The sequence below is a fragment of the Falco biarmicus genome, chromosome 5, assembly GCF_023638135.1.
Source record: "Falco biarmicus isolate bFalBia1 chromosome 5, bFalBia1.pri, whole genome shotgun sequence".
NCBI lineage: Eukaryota > Metazoa > Chordata > Aves > Falconiformes > Falconidae > Falco > Falco biarmicus.
In genome coordinates this window covers 73367659-73387269 of record NC_079292.1, presented here as the reverse complement: position 1 = coordinate 73387269, position 19611 = coordinate 73367659, and the positions used below count along the sequence as shown (strand labels likewise).

The following is a 19611-nucleotide window of genomic DNA, read 5'->3' as shown; positions in this document are numbered from 1 at the left end:
GAGACATGGGGTGATGAGCCAGCAGGACTGCGAGAAAGTTGCTGAAGCCCTTCTCGCTGGTCCTGGCAGCACAGACACACTCCAAGTGACACAGCTCCAATGTGTCCCCTGTGCTGGGGAATGGGTTAATCCCAGCACGAGAGGACTTTGTGACAAACCACCGACTAGACTGAGAATCTCTAGTGGAATTTTAACACATCTTGCCTGGGATCCTCAATCGCTGATAATGACAGGCATTACCTGACCCAGCCAGCAAGAGGATCGCGATAGCTGTTCTCAAGAATTTGCAAATCCTTCTCCAGTTCCTGGCTCCTTCCCTTTGACTATCTTGGCAGCCTGTTCTGGCAGCCAGACTATCTCACCTAAGACTTCTCCAGCTGGTGAAGCATCTTGGCGCTCCTGCCTTGCTATGCCCACACACTTTCATCAACTTCAGCAGTAACCCTTTTAAGTGTTATCTTGCAGGCCTAATTACTTCAAATACATTTTCTGGCTGACGGCGCTGGACAGGTGGAAATTTAGCGCCATCTATTGCTAACTAATAACACACTGGTTTGGTAAATGCGAGCCGGGCCTTTCCCGAAAGGCAGCGTTGGCTGTAGGATTCCTGCAACCCAGCAGAAGCATCCCCACGGCTGCCAGAAACGCTTCTACTTTGAACCGATGGGTGAAGCCTTGCAGTTTGCTAGGAAACACAGCCATTAGTCTGGGGTGCGAGCCTGGCAAACGTCTTCAGCCTGGAAATACTGTGAGAAGCAGCTTTCTGGTAAGATTTGTAAAATTTCTTAGTTAGAGTTTGTCCTGAAATACTAAGGCATTAATATCTCTCTCTCCCTGCCCCCCTGCTGTTATTTTGGTAAAAAAATCCCCTAAACTGTGTATCTACCACAAACAAACTATGAAGCTGGTCTCTGTATTCATAGTTTGTAGGCCCAAGCCCTTGGCAGTACTGGTTGCACCTCCCTTCCGACTGTGAGCAAACCAAGTGAAAGAAGCGAGTACCCTCGCGGGCAGGCAGCATCCCTCAAAGTTCAGCTGCATCCAAGGAACACTCCAGGAACCTGAGAAGGAGACTGAGTGGTCAGGATTGCTGGCTGGTGGGGAGAGGACTATGTTTCAGAAGAGACACCAATGAAGCTGAAGGTTATATCCTTGTCAAAGGTTTGGGGACTTTTACCTGCATGGGATTAAATAATTTACAAACGCCTATCTCTAATAAAACAAAAACTCTGAAAAATCCTATCAAGAAACAAAGGCTAGAGAGTAGGGTGTGTTGATTTCCATGATAGGAAAAAAAGCTGGGTCTTTTCGCAGCCCCATTTGAATACACCTGCAGTGAAGTCTGTCAGGTGCACGACATGTTAGCACCAGATTATGATGCTGTTAATCTCTGCTTCTCACTGTAAGAAGCTACTGGTGTGGCAATCTTTTTCACAAAAAGATGAAGTCCGTTTGTGGTGATGGCAATTAAAGTTAGTAGGATAGATGGGTAGACATCTGAAAACACTCATTAAACCAAAGTGCTGCTACATGTGACCTGAAAGACCAGGAGCATGTTGTCTAACTCTGTGATGTCTCCAATAGACATGGCTGCAAACATTCCTGAGAAAAGGGATGACAAAAAAGATGAACACTACTTCAAAGTGTCTGCAGCCATAAAGTTGGGACATCTTAAAACTCTTAGAAAAAATATCTGATACAGTGCAAAGAGCTGTCTGTGTTTCACTGCAAGCTCCATAATACCTAGTACCTTTTTTTAAAGCTCTACATGCTGTATACAGGAAAAATTATTTTTAAACATTATTTTTTAGCACATATGATGGAAAGGAAAGGCAGTTTAAAAACAGGAAAGCCAAGAAAGAGAGATCCAAATGTTTTGTTTATTTTGCAAAATATGCTTAGGATTTTTAAGGTTGTCTTGAAGGGTTGTAAGACCTGACTCATGATTTTGGGTTAGGCTATACTACTGATTCTAAAAAGTCAACATATACTGTGTAGTCAACATGCTATTGACAAGAAGTCACAAAAATTACTTCTTGCTTTTTGTAAAGGAATAGAAACTCTTTCTCCTCACACACAAACTGAAGGGTGAACAAGAGTTAAATGAGAATTAAATAATTCAAATTCAGATGTGTTCTCCTTGAGACTGCCATTCTCTCAGTTTAATATACTGTATCTCAGATAATTTCTCACTGCTGCAGAAGTTAGGAGACCACTTTCACTTCCCACTAAGGGTTTAGAGAACAGAGCCTGGTTCACATGGCCCTGCTGCTGCACCAGTCCTGACAGCTTTGACTTTGACTCTCTATTTTAGCTTCTCTTTCCTCTGTTTCCCCAGAGACTTACATTAGCAGTGGCAACAATCAGGTTGCCCTGCCAGCATTGCAAGGAGGAGAGAAGGGAGAGTAAAATTTTATTATGGACCACATCTGGCCCATCCACTGGCCAGCTCTAATTTAGAGCAATATAAAGGGTAAGGCAAGACAGACACTGCATAGGGGGGAAATTGCCCAAATCTATTAGTAGCTGCTACTTCTACTCAGCAAATAAGCAGTGGTCCTTAGGCAGCGCCCACAGTGGGATGAAGAGACACTGAAGCAGAGGCGTGCATACCTGACACTCAGCTCTGGCACACGATAGGTGCAGCCAGGGCACAAAGCCACTTGGCCCAATCCATCACCTTTCTGGGAGACAAACACAGAGGGCTCAGGAGCAGTAACATTGCCCTGTGTCTGCCGAGGGCATCCTCCCACCCAGAGAATGTAACTGAACAGACCAGCATAAAGACTAAAAAGTGAATGGCAGACTGAAATTCAAACAGCAAAGAATTGAAAATTACTTTGCTATGCATTTGAATACTACTGCTAATGATCTGGGGTGTATTAATGGAAAAGTAGAGAAAGTAATGTAAGAAACTAAACTTAAAAGGTAGAGCTCACGGGATGATGATGATGATTGTGGTCCATTCTTACATAGACTGTCCAGATGCCCTCCTTTGTACATTATTTCAGCATAAGAGGGGTTTTATTTTAGGTTTAGTTTGATTTGGAAGAAACAGAGTACTAAAACTTCTTAATAAGTACAAAATGAATTGATATTGTTGTATTTCTTAGCAGGACTGATACAGATTTCATGTTGAAATACACTATCTACTTATGTTCTCCATTTTTGGTTTTGCTTTTTTTTTTTGATGATAGAGTGCAGGATGGCAGGGGAAAGGGAGGATGGATTTTTGTTTGGATGGTTGACCTATTTTTTTCCTGCACCAGATTTCAATCTGGTAAGGTAACTAGAAAGATCCAATTTCCCAATCTATTAGCAAACTCTCACATGCAGTAAATAAGTGATTATGGGTTAAAGTAAAAATGGTTACGTAATGTCTTCTGGAGAAGACAATACTTAAACCTGCTCCTGTAGTAATGTGGTAAAGTAGTTAGGGGTAAAGGAGGGATATTCTAGATTAAAACAAATCACAGTACATTACAAAGCCCTGCAAAAGCCTGGTCTAACTCACACAGGCTCCCAGGGCTGTCAAGAAAACACCAAAGACCTCAGTCGCCTGGGATCAGTAAGTTTAAAGGCAATCTGTTCTTCCTGAGCTATGAGAGCCCTTCGAGACTATGACTCCATTCCAAACTTCTGCTAACAGCAATGCCAACTAAGAGCATGGTGAATTGTGATTTCCCCAGCATAGCTGTGCCAACCAAAGCCCCAAATGACTCCATTGTTCTAGAAAAAAATGTGCTTTTCCTGTGTGGGGCTGTGGCCAGGTAAGGTCTTACTGTATAAATAAAAAAATGCAGCTTCACTCGTACAGCTGCAGCCGTGTCTGCACCAACAAAATGCACCTAAACACAGACATAAGAGCACAGTATAGCACACTTAGGCTGTGAGCAGGGTTGGAGGTTGATTAATATGCAGCAGGTCTAAAAATTCATTGCTACCTCACAGAGGCTTTACTATTCTCTTTTGCAGTGTTATATTTACTCAGATGAAGCTATTGTGAACTGAAAATATGAAAGACTTTTTTTTTTCCCCTTTTGTGCGTGAAAAACACCACCACCTCTCACACTCCCTGCAGTGGTCAGGGGAGAGGAGAACTGCATGTATCCCTTGATGGACATCTTTCTTCAGGTAGGAAGAAAGATCCAATCAGGCATCTCAAGATAAAAGAATAATTTGCTTGGAAAGTTAAAATTGTGATAAACAACTTAGAGTCATTCTGCCAGTGGAAATCAGAGGGGTCACAACCTGATTGCTGAAGACAAGGCAGGTTTTAGGCACAAGATAAATGAAGAAAAGTTGGGAGCTCGTGTTTTATCAGGGAATGAATGTTCCTGCAGTTCAGGCATTCAAAAGTTGTATTAACCTGGAAAACCCAAAGCAGGGACAAGATACAGACATGAATGTAATAAATACTGACTGCAGGGGCTCCAGGGCAGATGTCAGCTCTTACTTCTGCAGTGGAGGTCATGGAAGAATCTTTTTGGTACTTTTTCTTTTAAACCAGCACTACCGAGTGCATTTAAGCAGCAAAAATAGTTCACTTGTGGGCAGGAAGGAGGTGGCCAAACATGGGTCTTACTTTCGATGTCTCAGTCACCTTACCTCATCTTGCACACCCAAAGATTATCTGGTCAGCTAAATAAAGGTGGTGCTACGCAAAGGAGCCAAAAGGCAGCTGCAGAATAACCACCTTGTGGAAGGGACTCTCCTGCAGGTACAGCAGGCAGAGCCAGCCTGCCCTGGTCTGGCTGGGCAAGAGTCCACCGTGCTCAATTCTTCACTAACACACACAGGCACCAAAGAGCTCTTGCAGCTATGAACACGCGGCCAGGCAGTTTTAGAGCAGAAAGATCTTGGTTAAGTCACTGAACTGCAACTCAAGCCCATCTTTTCTCTCCTAAGCAATAATCAACGTGCTGTTTTCTCCACAGATGGCTGTGATGTTTCCTGGTTGTGTGGGCTTGGGTCAATCACAAAAATAAATACAGTAAATGCTTCAAGTCTCACCTGTGTGGGTTCTTTTACTTTATGCTGGTTAGTACCATAACACATAAAACAACTTCATACTTGCAAAACAGCTGGTCCTCAGTTAAAAGAACTGTATATGCAAAACCTATGGCCACTAAATGCATAGGCACAGAAATTTTACCTTCTGGTGCAGTCTCCAAAGCCCTTCCTCTTGCAACTTGCCTTCCTCCTCTGAGGCCCAAGTTTTATCTGGTCCCCATGCACAAAGGAGAAGGGTTTCGGTTCCAGGTGGCCAGGTACTCTCGCAAAAACTGTGCCTAGATGTCTGTTGCTATAATTCATTTGCTTTTGAACACTCATAATCCCTGAAGATATCACCTGGGATTCAGAGTGGAACATTTAAGCAATGCAAACTCTTCCAAGGTTAGGTGAAAATGAGCTGGGTGTTTATTTGTTTAAACCAGAATCAATACTGTAGACTGACAAGGCCTGGAATTATAGAAGTTTTGGCCACGCATAAGCTTGATATTCTTGCATTTAAATGTCACTGTCAGCTGTAGGCAATGTTCCAGCTTGTGAAGTTTCACTGAAACTGGAAGCAACACTGAGCTTGGCAGAAATGTGATTGTAAGGTTTAATTGAAAGAATAAGCAGGCTATTACAAATTAATGTGGAGAATGAGGCAGCCATGGTGGAATCTGTCTTCAGGTCCATATGGCCCTCCATTGCTCATTGATCATACAGCCTGTCATGCATTTATCCTCACAGGAGTCTCTCGGTTTGCTGAGAGCTATTAACCCCATTTTACAGCTGGAAAATAGGAGCTGGGAGAGTTACCTGCCTTGCTCAAAGGCACAGAAAGGAATTGATCAAGGGTAACTGCTAATCTTTTCTTCTTTTCCAGATTGCTTATAATTTTTCCCTAATGAAAATCACTTCTTATCTGATAAACTTATATTATGCACTGTAGAGGAAACCAAGAGAAGCAGTATCTTTTAAAAATAAATCATTGCAAACCAACATGGTTTAGCAATTTACTGTAATTTCAGTTTGATTTTCAGTTTTCCTGTGAAAGATCTCAAATTTATCATCTTATGACTGAATGAAACAGTAATTGTTAAAATATACATGGTTGATTAGTGATGATCTATGGGTCAAATTTTTCTTTTTTCCCTGAAAAATTACTTTTCATTATTTAAAATTAAAACCATACATTTTCTGGTGGCTAGCTCTACACAAGTACAGAATTATTTTTCTGACAATAGATATTTTATCAGAGAAAAAAGAAGGTTAAACAACTCTACAGCAGGTGAATTTCGGCCTGAATTTCATATACAACTTGCTAAGAGCTTCATTGGGTCAGATGTTGTTGGCTTTCTCTCATGCTGCTTAAATTGTAGTGACAGATAGTAAAGCCTTATTGATATGACTTTCTCTTTCCAGGAGAAAGTTGCCACAAAAAGTCCAAGGTTTGGCAGATATAGGTACATATTCAGAAAATAAATTTTGTGTTTAAGTATGATCTTATCCTGTAAAATTTGCGGATTTTCCCTTTTGTCAGCCTGAACTTTGGCCTTAGTGACATTTCTCCTAACTTTTGAGTTGATGTTATCTTAGCACTGAAAAAGCTTGCCAATATTAAACACATGCAGATATGGGGAACTAGTACAGATGTTGGTATCTTTTTGTTGGGATGTGAAATAAGGAGTTCTCCTTTCTGCCACTTGGATGTAGCAGCATGTAGACTAGCAAAGGAAATCCTTCCAAGGGACTCAGAGTTAAACAGCTGTAAAAGGTACAATGAAGCTCTTAAGATTCACCTTAGCAGACGTAAAGAGTTGCTAGGTAGGAACTCAATAACACTAATCTTTCAAAAATAGAGTAGCCATCTGACCTAAAAAATCTGCTGATTGGTTATGGTTCATATGTGTAATGACAGTATCAGTTAAAGGCATTCATGCACATATTAAAAAAGCTTCTGCCTAGGCTGACAGACAATAGCCTGGTCTTCTTGAAGTTAAAAAAAAATAATTAAAAAATATGCTTTGCATCTTTGCAGGCTATACTGCACGAGGAAGAAAGAGCATCAACATTGGATGTCTCGCTAGATTCTTTCCATGACAGAAAAGTATAGGCAATGATGTTAGGTAGTATTATCTCTTTAGCTTGTTTATTTGTTAAAAAGAAGCCTTATTTCAGGAACATGATGAGACCAAACAGCAAAAGGTAGGCTCCTCGGGAACCCTCAAGTGTGCCATGCAAGTAAAACCTGCATTCCCAAAACTGTTTCTTTGCTCCTTCAGAAAAGCATATGCAACACTACCTTTCTCTGCTCTCCACCTCACACACACAGAGGCTACAAATTCTTCAGTCTGAAAAGTCCTTGGCATAGCCATGGACAAATCTGAAGATTTTTGGGTTAATGACTCACCTGACAGCAACTATTAGCACTTCCTAGCCTAACATTATCACCAATGGTAGATGCAGATAGCAAAACAGAGCAAGAGACAATGTAATTTCTCTTAGTAAGGTAACGTATCATGAGTAACCAGCTCCTGTCTCACCTTCACCATCCTAACCATGACTTTTCAAGCCTGTATAACAGTGTGGAGATCACTGCCACCTAAGTAGACATAGGCATTTTGATTACAGCAAGTAAAAGACAGGTGGGATCTCTCCCCACTGGAGAGTTACTGACCCTACCCCCTCAGATGGAGAACCCTCTGGAGAAAACTGGCAGCAGAGGTTAGGGAGGCTTTCTAACCTTGAGCTTAGCTCAAACTTAACTGTTTTTCCTCAAGAGCCATAAAAATTTTCCTCCTACCAAAGGAGGGAAACAGCAAAGGGAACCTGTGTTCCCTACAAGTTATGCTTAGAGGCAGGTATTTGTGGGAGTGTATTTTCAAGACAGGAATAAAAGCAGCTGACAAACTACTCAGGTTTTCTGTGCCTTGTGTGATATAGGTAAGGACAGAGCGTGGTAGAGAAATGTTGCAACACAAACAATTAGGCTGCAGCAAGGTTTTTACCACCCCATACCAGATTAACTTCAGTAAGTAGCTCCCATGCCTTGCCCTGGCACAATCACCGATCCCCCACAAGTTTTCAACAGTTCACCTACTACTTGTGCTGCTTCTTCATACTCTTCAGGCCAGTTCCTCCACTACATCCTTCTCCTTGTCTCTCCTACCTCCAGGGCACTCTCTCTTCTGCTTCCTCCCAGTCCCTCCTCACCAGGTGCCCCTCTTCCACACCCCTATGAGCTATTTAACTACTTAGCAGGAACAGCCACAGCTGCGCCTTATCCACATCAGCCAGCCCACCGCCCCTGAAGCCAGCCCACAGCTGTACATTATCAATGCTAATTAACCCACCTTCATTACTCTACAGAGGAAGGAAGCGATGTGAAGTTTATAAGCATTTAGGACCAATGTGAGTCTTAGCTGGTAGGATCCAGACCAGCGGGATGGTCAGAATTCTGACCCTAGAGGTAAAAGGTACTGGAACATCAGTCTGATCTGTGGCATTTTTCTTCATATTTTTAAGCACTGAGATTTCCTAAAAACATAAGAGTATTTTTCACTGTCTCGATTCTAACCAGTTTTCAGCCACACCCTTATGATGAAGATACAAAATCTTCAGAAGTTCCTTTCTTTTCCAACCTGGAACTTCAGTAAAGCAAATATTACAGTCTTTGCTCAGGCATGAGACTTGTATGAGCTACAGCTAAGGGGAGGCAAAAAAAATGCGCTCAGAATTCAGCAATGACTTAAGCAAGGACTGGCGCATAAAAGTTTAAGAGCTGTAATAAAAGTGGGTAGCACCTGGGAGATATTAAAATCCTAACATTTCAATGGGTGTGACTCCTTCACTGACTTCAGCTCCTTAAAGCTCTGCCGTGGCTACAAGAGCAGCCCTGCTCTTCCAGTGCGTGGGGTCTGTGCATCTGCTTCTGCCGCCCTGTGGTCAGCGATCCGGTCACTCTGCAACTGCTTTTGTGCCAGCAGTGCCACAAAGGGAAGGTCAGGGACAGAGCAGCTGGAAATAAGAAGAGTGGAGCCTTTCTCTTCGTGCTCAGAGCATGAAAGCTAGGGGCTGAGCTATCACCAGTTGAATTTGAAGTTTCCACTGAAAGAAGTCTGTCCACTGGCTCTGCTTGGTGATGATTTATGTAAACTTTGCCTAAAAGGTGGGTAAATCACAGTCTTTGTTTTCATCTTAGGTGTAGTACACTAGATGAATCTCATCCCTATCAAAAGAAGAGTCAGAGCAGCCCTAGCGATTTTACAGGTGATAATATTTCTGGTAGTGGCAGCCTCCCAGCCTGTATTTGTCTATCTATAAAGGATGGGTATAAAGTCACCTTTGCACATACAACCCTGCAAAGCACACACTTCCATATCACCACACAGCTTCAGCTGCATAGGCCATCTATACCAGAGCCTTACCTCCATCTGCCTGTGGGCAGACCCAGAGGGGCCGTTGAACACGTGCCGTGTACTGAAGATGCCTGGCCTGCTTGCTGAGCGTTTACAACATGCTGACTTCGTAGATATTACCATGTATCAAGTAAGTATTGACTTGATCCGCCTTTTGTTTGAAAGGCATATGTTTTGTAGACTACGAACATGCATATGTGCCTTAGACATGCCATTGGTATTTCACCTAATAAGCCAAGTTAAAATATTTAACTATTAAGTCCCTCTGAAAATATGTATTGCCTAAAATCAAAGTGTGGGTGCATTTTACAGTCTGTGGTTAGAACTCACCCATTTTAAACAAGTTTTTCAGTTTATCCTTTAGAGTTAGGTATTTCTCTCACAAATACTGAGATTGGTTAGGATATTTTCTTTACATATGAATTTTCTTTACCTCACTCTAAAGAAATGTTAGCCTACACAGCCTTCAAAGTAAAGGATAAATGCCTATATACCACTAAGAGCATAAACTGACCAAAGTTGAACCTTCAAAAATCATTACTCCATGAGCAAAATGGAGAAGAAAAAAAAAAAAAAGGTTATAAACCAGAGATTTTTTTGAAATCATGTCAAAAGAACGTAATTTCTTTGAATGACCCACAAGAACTTAAATTAAGATAAACTGTCTTGTATAATCTGGCATCAGTAATGCTTAGAATTTAATATCCTAAATTTGTACAGATATAATATAATACCACCTGCAGATGAAGCAGGACAAACATTTTCTTACCTGGCATTAAAAATCATTCCCATGGGAGAGAGAGAAGTAGACACCTTCCACATTCTTATATTTTCTTTTACAAGTTCTCATTAGAGAAGCATCCAGAACAGCGAAGGTGCTACTACAGAAAATTTTGCTCTTCTTGGCAGCAGGGTAATTCTTTAGGAGCTCTGTTAAAATCACCATGATGCCACAATATCAGAACACTGAGCAAAAGGAAAGGAAGAAGAAAAACTGAAATTCAGCACTTTTGTTGAATACCCTCAAAACTGGCATTTCTAATTCTGCATATATTGGAATGCCCAGCTTTGTTTCCTTGCCCTGGTTATATGTATAGAAAGCAGTTTTTTCCTTCTGCTTTGTCCTCCCGCTGTGTTATTTTAAAACTGATTATTTGTTTTTTTTTGGGGGGGGGGGGGGGGTCATATCAACTTTACACGACTGTATCCCAGATCAGAGACCTCAGAACTGATCCTCTCCATCCCCAAGAACACACTGCTGGCGGTGGTACTGCAAGTGCTTTGTTGAACAGAACTCTTGCCAGCTATTGTGAGGCTTCAAAAGGGATGAAAATGGGGGTCTTTTTAAGTTTTGTTAAAAGGCATAGTTCTCTCTGTCTCTGAAGCCCACTCAGCACCTTGTAGGATCAGTCCTCAAATTACTACTACTTGGGATAAGCAAGTTTTGAAGGCTGTCTTACTGAAGCTCAAGCTAGAGTTACAATTAAGAAAGGTCCCCTCCGGATTAAAGAGGAGAAGCCAAACTACAGGAATAAAGCCTGATTCTGACATGTTAGGCTCGTTCTCCTAGCAGTAATTAACAACTTTCAGTACTTGCCTATCTATAGCTTCTTTAAAGTGTCCTGTATCCATGCCAGCTTTCCCTGAAGTCACTGAGAACCAAATCAGATGGAAAATTTACCCTGATGTGTACTTTACCACAGCATGGATTAGTACTACCTTTAATCACAGTATTCCCTGCACTGAAAAGGGGGAGTATGTCAAGAATTTTGGTAAATATAGCTATTACACATGGCAAATGTCAAGATTTTAACACCACCCACTTTTCAGCACTTTCCATCTTCAAAGGGCTTCCCATCGGTTGACATACCTTAATGACTATTCAAAACCGCCTCATGAAGTAAGTGCTCAAAGTATGAAGTTGTTTTCTGGCTTTCTCTCTTGAGTTCATCGTCCCAAACCCTGTAGAATGGGGGCTGTATTCAATCACTGCTACGTGGTCCTGGCACATTAAAAAGCTGTTTCATGACAACATGGTTAGCAGGTAGGTAGTTTTGCTGCTTGATTTGTCCAGCATTTTACTGTCAGTGGACACACAGGCTCAGCCTCCAGGCTTGGCAGGGTAGACGCATGTCTGCTGTTGTTAAGACCTCACTCTTCCCTCTGAGTGTCATCCTTAGAATTCAGTGGAAGGCAGAATATAGGCTTTGCATTTTGATTACAGAGTTAGCTTATCTCTTACCACTTGTATCTTGCTTTGCTGTTCTTAGGTGCCACACTTCATTTGGTAACTCTTTTTTCTTTTCATCCAGCCTTCAAGAATTTATTTCATAAAAGCTCCCATCTATGGGATAATTATGCTTAGTTAGCTGTACTCAACAGTGATGATTTCATAACATGCCACAAACAGGTGCCCATTAAATTCCTTTATTGGAGACAGAAACATTGCGTAATTACAGATTTGATGAGGAAAACTGCAAATAGTATAGACTGTTTCTACTGCCAGCAAAATACAGTTATTACAGGATTTATAGACATACAAATATAAAGTGTTTCTTTCATGCCAGATGGTCGGTACATAACAATGCCATTAGGAGCGCTTAATTGTGCTTCTACAAAACCTTTAGAGAAGAATGAGGTAGAGTTTCCTTTAGTTTATCCAGTATTTTTTCACACATCTGTCCCTTACTGCTTTTATATGTTCAGATCCTTGTAAAATACCCAGTTAACTTTAACATTTGAGAAAAGAGAGACCCTTCAGAGGTGTTTACTTCTCCCTCTTTTAGTTGCTAACTTCCCACTGCTTATACGCTACAATTCCAGTAACTATTACTGCACCCTTCTAAATGCCTTGAAAGTCAGGTAGACTGGGCCATATGTCTTTTCACATTTATTGTTTTAACAGAAACTGTTTGCAATTAGCTTCAGATAAAACTCTTGTCTCCATCACGGCAAAGAACATTTTACATTCTGTCACTCTCTACTACAGTGGCCAAGCTAGAGTCCAAGCCATCTCCCCGGGAGATGGAGGGAATAGATTCACGTTAACATCCTCAACTATAGAGCAGAGTTAATGATGCATTTGTCTCCTATTTGCGGTTCTAGTCAACTATCAGGCCATTAGAAAATGAATATAAATTATGGGAAGAGAATAGGCCACTGACCTGTAGAAAACAGTTTCTCACTGTTAGATATCTGGAGCTTTACCTGTTTGTTTTGATCTAGTATTTTACTGTTTCGTGACATGTGCGTGGCAGATTTCAGTCAAGATACTAAGGCCCAAGTTATGAAAACGTAAGCATAGATCTATGTATTTAAGTAACTGAATAACAGCAATCTTAAATAGCAATAGCAATCTACTATCCTGCTAGACATTTGGTATACGTGAGTAGTCTCTGTTTTGGACTGAATGAGAACGGTAATGAAGTTGTTCGGACCTCCTGTCTTGACCAACTTGATGAGTAATTTTACTCTCCTTCCTTAGCATGCCTGTTCTGGAAAGAGAAGACTTTTCACTTCACTTTTTGCTCTCACATTTGCTGCAAGCACTTAGTACTTACTAAAAATCCGAGAGTGCACTAGTAGGGTACAGTAGAGAAAAAACCTGTTATTTCAGCTGAAGAAGTCACAATTCTTGTGGTGGCCAAATCATAATGAAGAGGGGATTTGCCATACAGGAAGAAGGTGATTACATAATTGAATGTTTCCTTTCTTCTCATAACCTACTGAGACATGATAGTTCAATATAATAGTTCAGTGATGCTGTATCAGAATTCTAAAATGAAAAGCAAAATTTTTTATTAAAAGGTGCAAAATTTAAAGATTCCATGTTCATATCTTGATCACTTTGATCATAAAATGAAAGAAAACTTGTTCATGCAAGATAGTACCACGTGAAATAACTTCTGAAATCTTCCATCTCACACTTAAATGACTGCTCTAAGCCTGACAGAATCAAGTTCTATAAAGAATTAGTATTACTAAGAGAACCAGCTCTTAGAAACCTTCCCAACTCTTGCTTAGAAAAAGAAGGAAAAAAAAAAAAGAGAGAGAGAAAAAAAAGAAGGAAAGAAAAAAGTACGCTTTTTTTATGTACTATCCCCTGCATACCTCTCTGGTAAAAAACCCAAGAATTATCAGTGTTGGGAAACCATTTGGAACACTGTAGTTACTTTCTTCCACAAAGTTGCCTTCTCTTTTTCTACCTTAACTTTATCCAGCTGTTTTTTTACAGACTTGAAAATTATATATCAAGGTCTTAAATCTTCCTTAAGATCCTCCTAGGAACATGACATTTAAGACTCTTTTTAAAAGCATGGCATGAGAATTTAGGACTGTGGTAAAAATCAGACTGAATAAATTAAGTTTTAAGATAAGCAAATGGTATAAATTCATGTTCAGATAGAGGGACAAGGATCTAGCCATTCTGTTATTACTAGCAAATTTAAAATCCATTATTTTTACTAAATTTGGGTGTGATTAACCTTGCCAGTGTGGTTAGTGAGATTTGTTTCTATCTGAGCTACTAATTCCAATGGCTTGACCATTCTAATTCAATGTTGTTCCACACCTGCTAAGTCCTAATGTGCTTGACTGTTCTAGCTCAAGGTAATGGCTAAGTTAGTTTTGTTTATGGAGTTGGGGATATATTTGCCAACTGTGCTGTAGACGGCACTCAGATTTTGCATAATCAGGGAAAATATCCTGGAATTCCCACCAATAACCATCATACTTAAAGGAAGGCACAGACAGAAGGACTGCTACAACAGTTTTTTTCACCAATGCAATATCAGTCCTCTCTTTTGCCATTATGACTAAAAATACACTTACTAAGAAGTTACTTAGCTTAAATGATTTAGGACCTATGAATTATTTTTCCAAATCTTGAGGACAGTGACAAAATACAGTAAAACACAGCTGACACTCCCCAATTGCTAAATACTGCAGTTTAGAAAATTTGTAGTCAAGATTGATAAAGAGGTCTGTCACAAGTGCTACATGACGAAGCGTACCTGTAGAATAGTTGTAATCTAATGACTCTGCATTGAGAGGTACAAGACTTCCTTCAAGCATCACTTCTCAATAAGATAGCATTGTTTGAGAGGTGGCGGTGAATTCTCTTTTCAAGATCTTTCTGTATGGTCCTTTATATTCTGAACTACATGTTTTACTTGTTTATGGGTTCATACAGCAAACCTTAAACATATTTCTCATTCAAATAATGGTTTTCTCCTGTATAATCAAGATACTTCTACTCTAAAGCAACCCTTGAAATACTGGACTTTACATGATATCTTTCTCTGCTGCTTAAAAAGCTTTCTGGAAAGCTTATTTGGTCTGTAGTAAAATAACTTTTTATGCAAAAGTTTGGATTCGAGTTAAAAGTGGTATAAGTGGTAGTACTACTACTCTGCATTTACAAAGAAGTTAGGTAACTTTTCCAGGGTCACAAAGTCAGTGGTAGTCTATTCAGGAATTACATATGCAGATGGCAAAGTACAATTCTGATCTTGAACACCTGCAAGATGAACAAAACTTTGTTGTTTTTTTTAAACGGCCACTATGGCTAAAAGCAAAAAGAACGTGCAAAATTTGCTTAAATGGTCACTGTTAGACATGAGACCAAATGGTATCATGATAGGCGGCTGGGGAAAAGGGGCTGCAAGTCTGTTTGGAAGGGAGAGAAAGACAGCAGGGAACAACCCACCTCAGGGCATGCTCAACCATCATTTATGCCTGCCCACCTCTCAGTATACGAGCCTGACACCAGAACATTAAAACTTAGCATCACTAAGGTGAATCCCATGCAGAGACAGCCAGTGTGCCACAGACTGGCAGGCTGTGCCACCTCCTCTGTATCCTATTTCATTGCAAGGCACTATCAATAGACAGCTCACACTAAGCAGTCTGTCGAGATTATGCAGATTGTTTGGGAGAGGTCATTGAATTCAAGAGGGCTCCTCCTCTAATTAGGCAGCTATGAGATGGGTCCCAGCTGTTTTTCTGTCTACCTCCTTGGAAGACCATGTATTAGACAGACCTTTCAAATAACTTGCACTCCAAATGACTCAAGTATCACATTTCTCTAAATTACCACTCTTCAAACCTGAGGAGAAATAAGTATAAAATAAGTATACAGGAGAGGATCAGTGATATCTCTCTGTTGAATTACATAAGCCCTAAACATGAGTTTATCTAGAAAGGATAACTGCTTTTTGGCTTGAGATAGTTGAACAGGTGTAAACAATGGCTGAGCAGAGAGATCTCTCACTATCTTGATTTTTGTTTTATCAGACTTCCCTTCTATATCCCAGAAAAATCATTTGCTTTGCATTGTTACAGACTGAAGAGATTATCTACCTGAAGGAGGAACCTTTATTAGCATTCTCACCAGAGACTGTCACTGGAAATTCTCAGTCAATTTGCCCTTATTGCAGTTAAGAATCTAGTTAATGTCAGTTGCTGAGGCCGTAACTCTTGGCATCAGAAGAGCTTGTATGAAATGCAGGTCTCATGAAAAGTTCTCTCATTTGAAGGACTTCTTTCCTATGCATGAATCGTGCTCACCAAACTGAAAAGTAAGGACATGCTCAATACTGAAAATAATAATCAAAAGAATGAAGGGGAGAAGAAAGAACATATGAAAATTAAGAGTTCATTATTATCATTTTAAAGTACCAGTGTTTGTAAAACATAAGCATGTGAAAGGCTGAATCTCATTTGATCAATCCGATTAAACATTAAATAATTGCAGCCAATTATGCAAATATCACAAAACAATATTAATTTATCTTTTTTGAACAGTCTCAAATTTTCCTAATGTTAGACTTTCTTATGTCTTAAAAGATCAATTACCAGAACCATAACTCAGTGATGAAGAATGAATAATCGCCTAGATATGATGTATCATACTCTTTCTATGTAAGTCTGTTGCAATTAAACAAATAGGGCACACGGAGAAAAGATGTGCAGATGTTCTTTTACAATCTATTATTAGCTCAGGGAATACCACAGTCCCCTCCTAAATTGTACAGGCAAAAATAGGAAGAATACAATACCAAATACTGTTATTTACATTTTTTTTTTTCCTTTGGTTAACAGGATAAAAAAGCAGTGGCAGAATGCAGGGTAGGACAGCATGCAACATTAGAAGAATTTCCTGTATTATACTGACCTGTCAGCTCCCTTATTTAGGTTTTAAAGTTTAAAATTGAGAACCTATTCACCTGGTTCCTGTTTGGAAATAAGTACAACTTTGAGTTGACATAGCCAGCGTAAAGCAATTAACCAAGATGTTAAAGACAACTAACATATACACACTACATGTTTTCATTCTTCTATGCCAGAAAAGTCTACACATTTCTGTGGATCATTTCAGTTTCAGCTCTCATCATTTTGAAGTCTCCATCAGCTCAAAATGTGCAGTAAAAGGAAAGGTATCTCTCCGATCAGTGCAGGAAACCGTGCAAACCACAACAAATGAAACTGCCTCGTTTCCTCACATGAAATTACTTGCATCCAATTTAAGAAGAGTTTTACACAACTTTTAGGTTGACACCACAGTAAAATAATTCTTCTAACTGGTCCTTACTCATTCTGACTAGGGAATAGATTACTGCTGCTATACTGATGCCTTTGTGGGGACTTTTGATATATGATACTTGCTAACTCTATCAACATCCTGAGATGTTAAGGTATCGTACAACCTCTTCGCCATGCATCTGAAGTTAGACATTCCCACTTTTCCTTTTGCTGCTAAATCCAAGAGGAACATGAGGGGACTGATTAGAGAGTTCAGTAACAGGAAGCCACATGTGGTTGCTCATTACGCACTCTTCAGAGAGCTCCATGCCACACTCTAGTTAAAGGCACTCTTTAGTTATGATACTTGTCCCATTGGATAAAACTCTCTACCCCACATCGCATCTTGACATATTCCCCATGTTAGTTTTACCACCTATCTAATTAAATAAAAGAAAGACTACCAGCAGCTTACGATACATAGTAAGATACTGAACGAAGACCAGCACATGATACAGATTCAAATGGTCAGAAAAGCAGACACACAATACTATTGCTACTGTAAGTGAAACAACATTTTGTGCTTGCAGCTGTATTCTAAAGAGAAAACTATCCAACAAATTTTAACAATGGTTACGTTGTCAGAGAGAACCTTCAACTGTTCTTCATTAAAAGATTAAATTGGACTGCAGTGAAAGATAGTAAAAGTCATGATGTGAGGGAGCAAAAGAAAGGATAGCTAAGCAGGGGTTGTCTTTAAAATCTGACAAAAAATGAACAGGAAAGCCATAAGGCTACTTTTTAGCAGTTGCATAAGGCATGGATGGTCTATTAGAAATTATATTTTGCCTTTTTAAGCTATGATAACATATGCCAATAACTACAAAGATTTATAAAGCATGGGAGAGATATTCTTGTGTCTTAAAAAAAATAATAAAGTGCTAAAAATGTCCCTTCATACTGGTGCATCTCTACTGGAAACTATGGCAATAAATGTTTCACTTTTACTCCTTATAGGACTCCATTAGTGTCAGTAAAGTTTCACCAGTTTTACACTGAAGTAGCACTTTGGAACATTGATACGGTGATCCTTTTTGGCAAGAGGTATCTTAAAGCTGTTCAACAAAGCTGTGTGCAAAAAGAGAAAGCTAATAAATATTACAGTATGATTGTTAGTGAATGTTCCCTAACTGTGGGCTACATGCTTTATATCGCTTCCAATAGTACCAAGACTGCATGTGAGAGAGTAGCGGTGTATGAAGAAGTATGCGCTTAAACAGAATGAAACCACAGTTTAAATGAAATATCTTTCCTTATTTTGCTAGATATTTTCTGTTGACAACACAGCTTGTTCCTTAATAGGAAGGCCCTTATTAAAGTACACGTGTCAATGGATGCTGAATAGATTTCATACGGAGTGGTGAAAGGGACAAGAAAAACATTTTGCTGATCTAAATCATGTGACTGAATGATGAAAGAAATTCCTCCACCCAAAGGTTTGGTTGCTGTGAAGAGCGGTTCAACTTTCACAGCCACAGTTGTCTAATCTTATTTTCTAGACATTTGCCTGGAAGGCAACACTGTCCGTGTGCCCGGCTCTGTGCTAGGCCAGACAAAAGGTAATTCTTGTCTCAGCAGGGCTTGACCCAGCCCTGTAAATCACATATGGAAGGATGTATTCAACTGTTAAAGAGGTACGCACTGCCCAAGCAGCCACTGCATATCCCTATGGAGGGAAAGGCAATAGGCCAATAGGGAGTGTATTGCAGACTAGATCGATTCAGAAATTTGGCCTAAAGGACAGAGCTGTTATTTGAGAGGCTATGCACAGGGGAATCTAGAGGGCTATGCAAATGCAGGAATCTCCCATACAAGCAGAATATGAAAAAAAAGAATGTGTGGCTAAACTTGTTTCCTGAACACAGAGCAAAAGGCAGAATAATGTCAATAGAACCCTGCGGCCAGCTAGCAGGCAGCGTCCTTGTGCTATATGATGTGCTCTGCTGGTGATGGCAGTTAAAACAAATCAAACTGAAGAGCAGTTGAAGAGCATTTTACAAGTTTTCAGACCACATAAGATACAAGGAGGCACTAAGAAAACCATTAGGTAAGTTCTATTGCTAATATTTAGCACCTCTACCAAGAAGACAGGCTTCTACCAACAGGATTACAGTAAAAATCAAAATGATTGTGTTCACATTCACCGGATTGTGGAAACAATCATCCTGGGGAGCAAACTGATATAGAAACTATGCTACACACAGGCAGCTACAGAAGTTGTTGTTATTCATGTCTGTTCTGTCTGGAGGGTCTGAACTCTTCCACTTTCATGACACCAGCACTGCCCAGTCGCTGTCTTCTCTTCCATACTGAAACGAAGCAAATGGGGAGTTTAAGAATAAAAGTTAAAAGTAACAGTGTACAATTATTATAACTTCTTTGGTCTATCCTCAGAGATACTCACATCCACCATCCTGATAGTACTATACACTACTTCTTGTGTCGTTACTTCTGTCTCTGATTTGAGTGAAGCCTAAAGGCAGCTTGAAGCTTTATCCACCTTCTGACAGGCAGACTAGAAAGGAGCGATACTGAGACTCACTAGAGATGATACAGAATAGTCCTGCTTCACCAGAGCTTTCCATCAGTTTAATAGTTATTCCCTGAGGTCAGTTCA

At 40.0% G+C, this 19611-nt stretch overlaps 1 protein-coding gene across 4 annotated transcripts in view; it reads right to left on the bottom strand.

The window, feature by feature from the left end:
• Positions 1-11824: 11824 nt before the first annotated feature.
• BCAT1 (branched chain amino acid transaminase 1) overlaps positions 11825-19611 on the bottom strand; it is a 67175-nt gene continuing 59388 nt past the window's right edge. For all 4 annotated transcript variants that reach the window (XM_056340722.1, XM_056340724.1, XM_056340723.1 and 1 more), the window contains one exon: positions 11825-19303. In XM_056340722.1, coding sequence (XP_056196697.1) covers positions 19262-19303 — 42 coding nt within the window. In that variant the 3' untranslated portion in view covers positions 11825-19261. The remainder of the gene's footprint in view (positions 19304-19611) is intronic.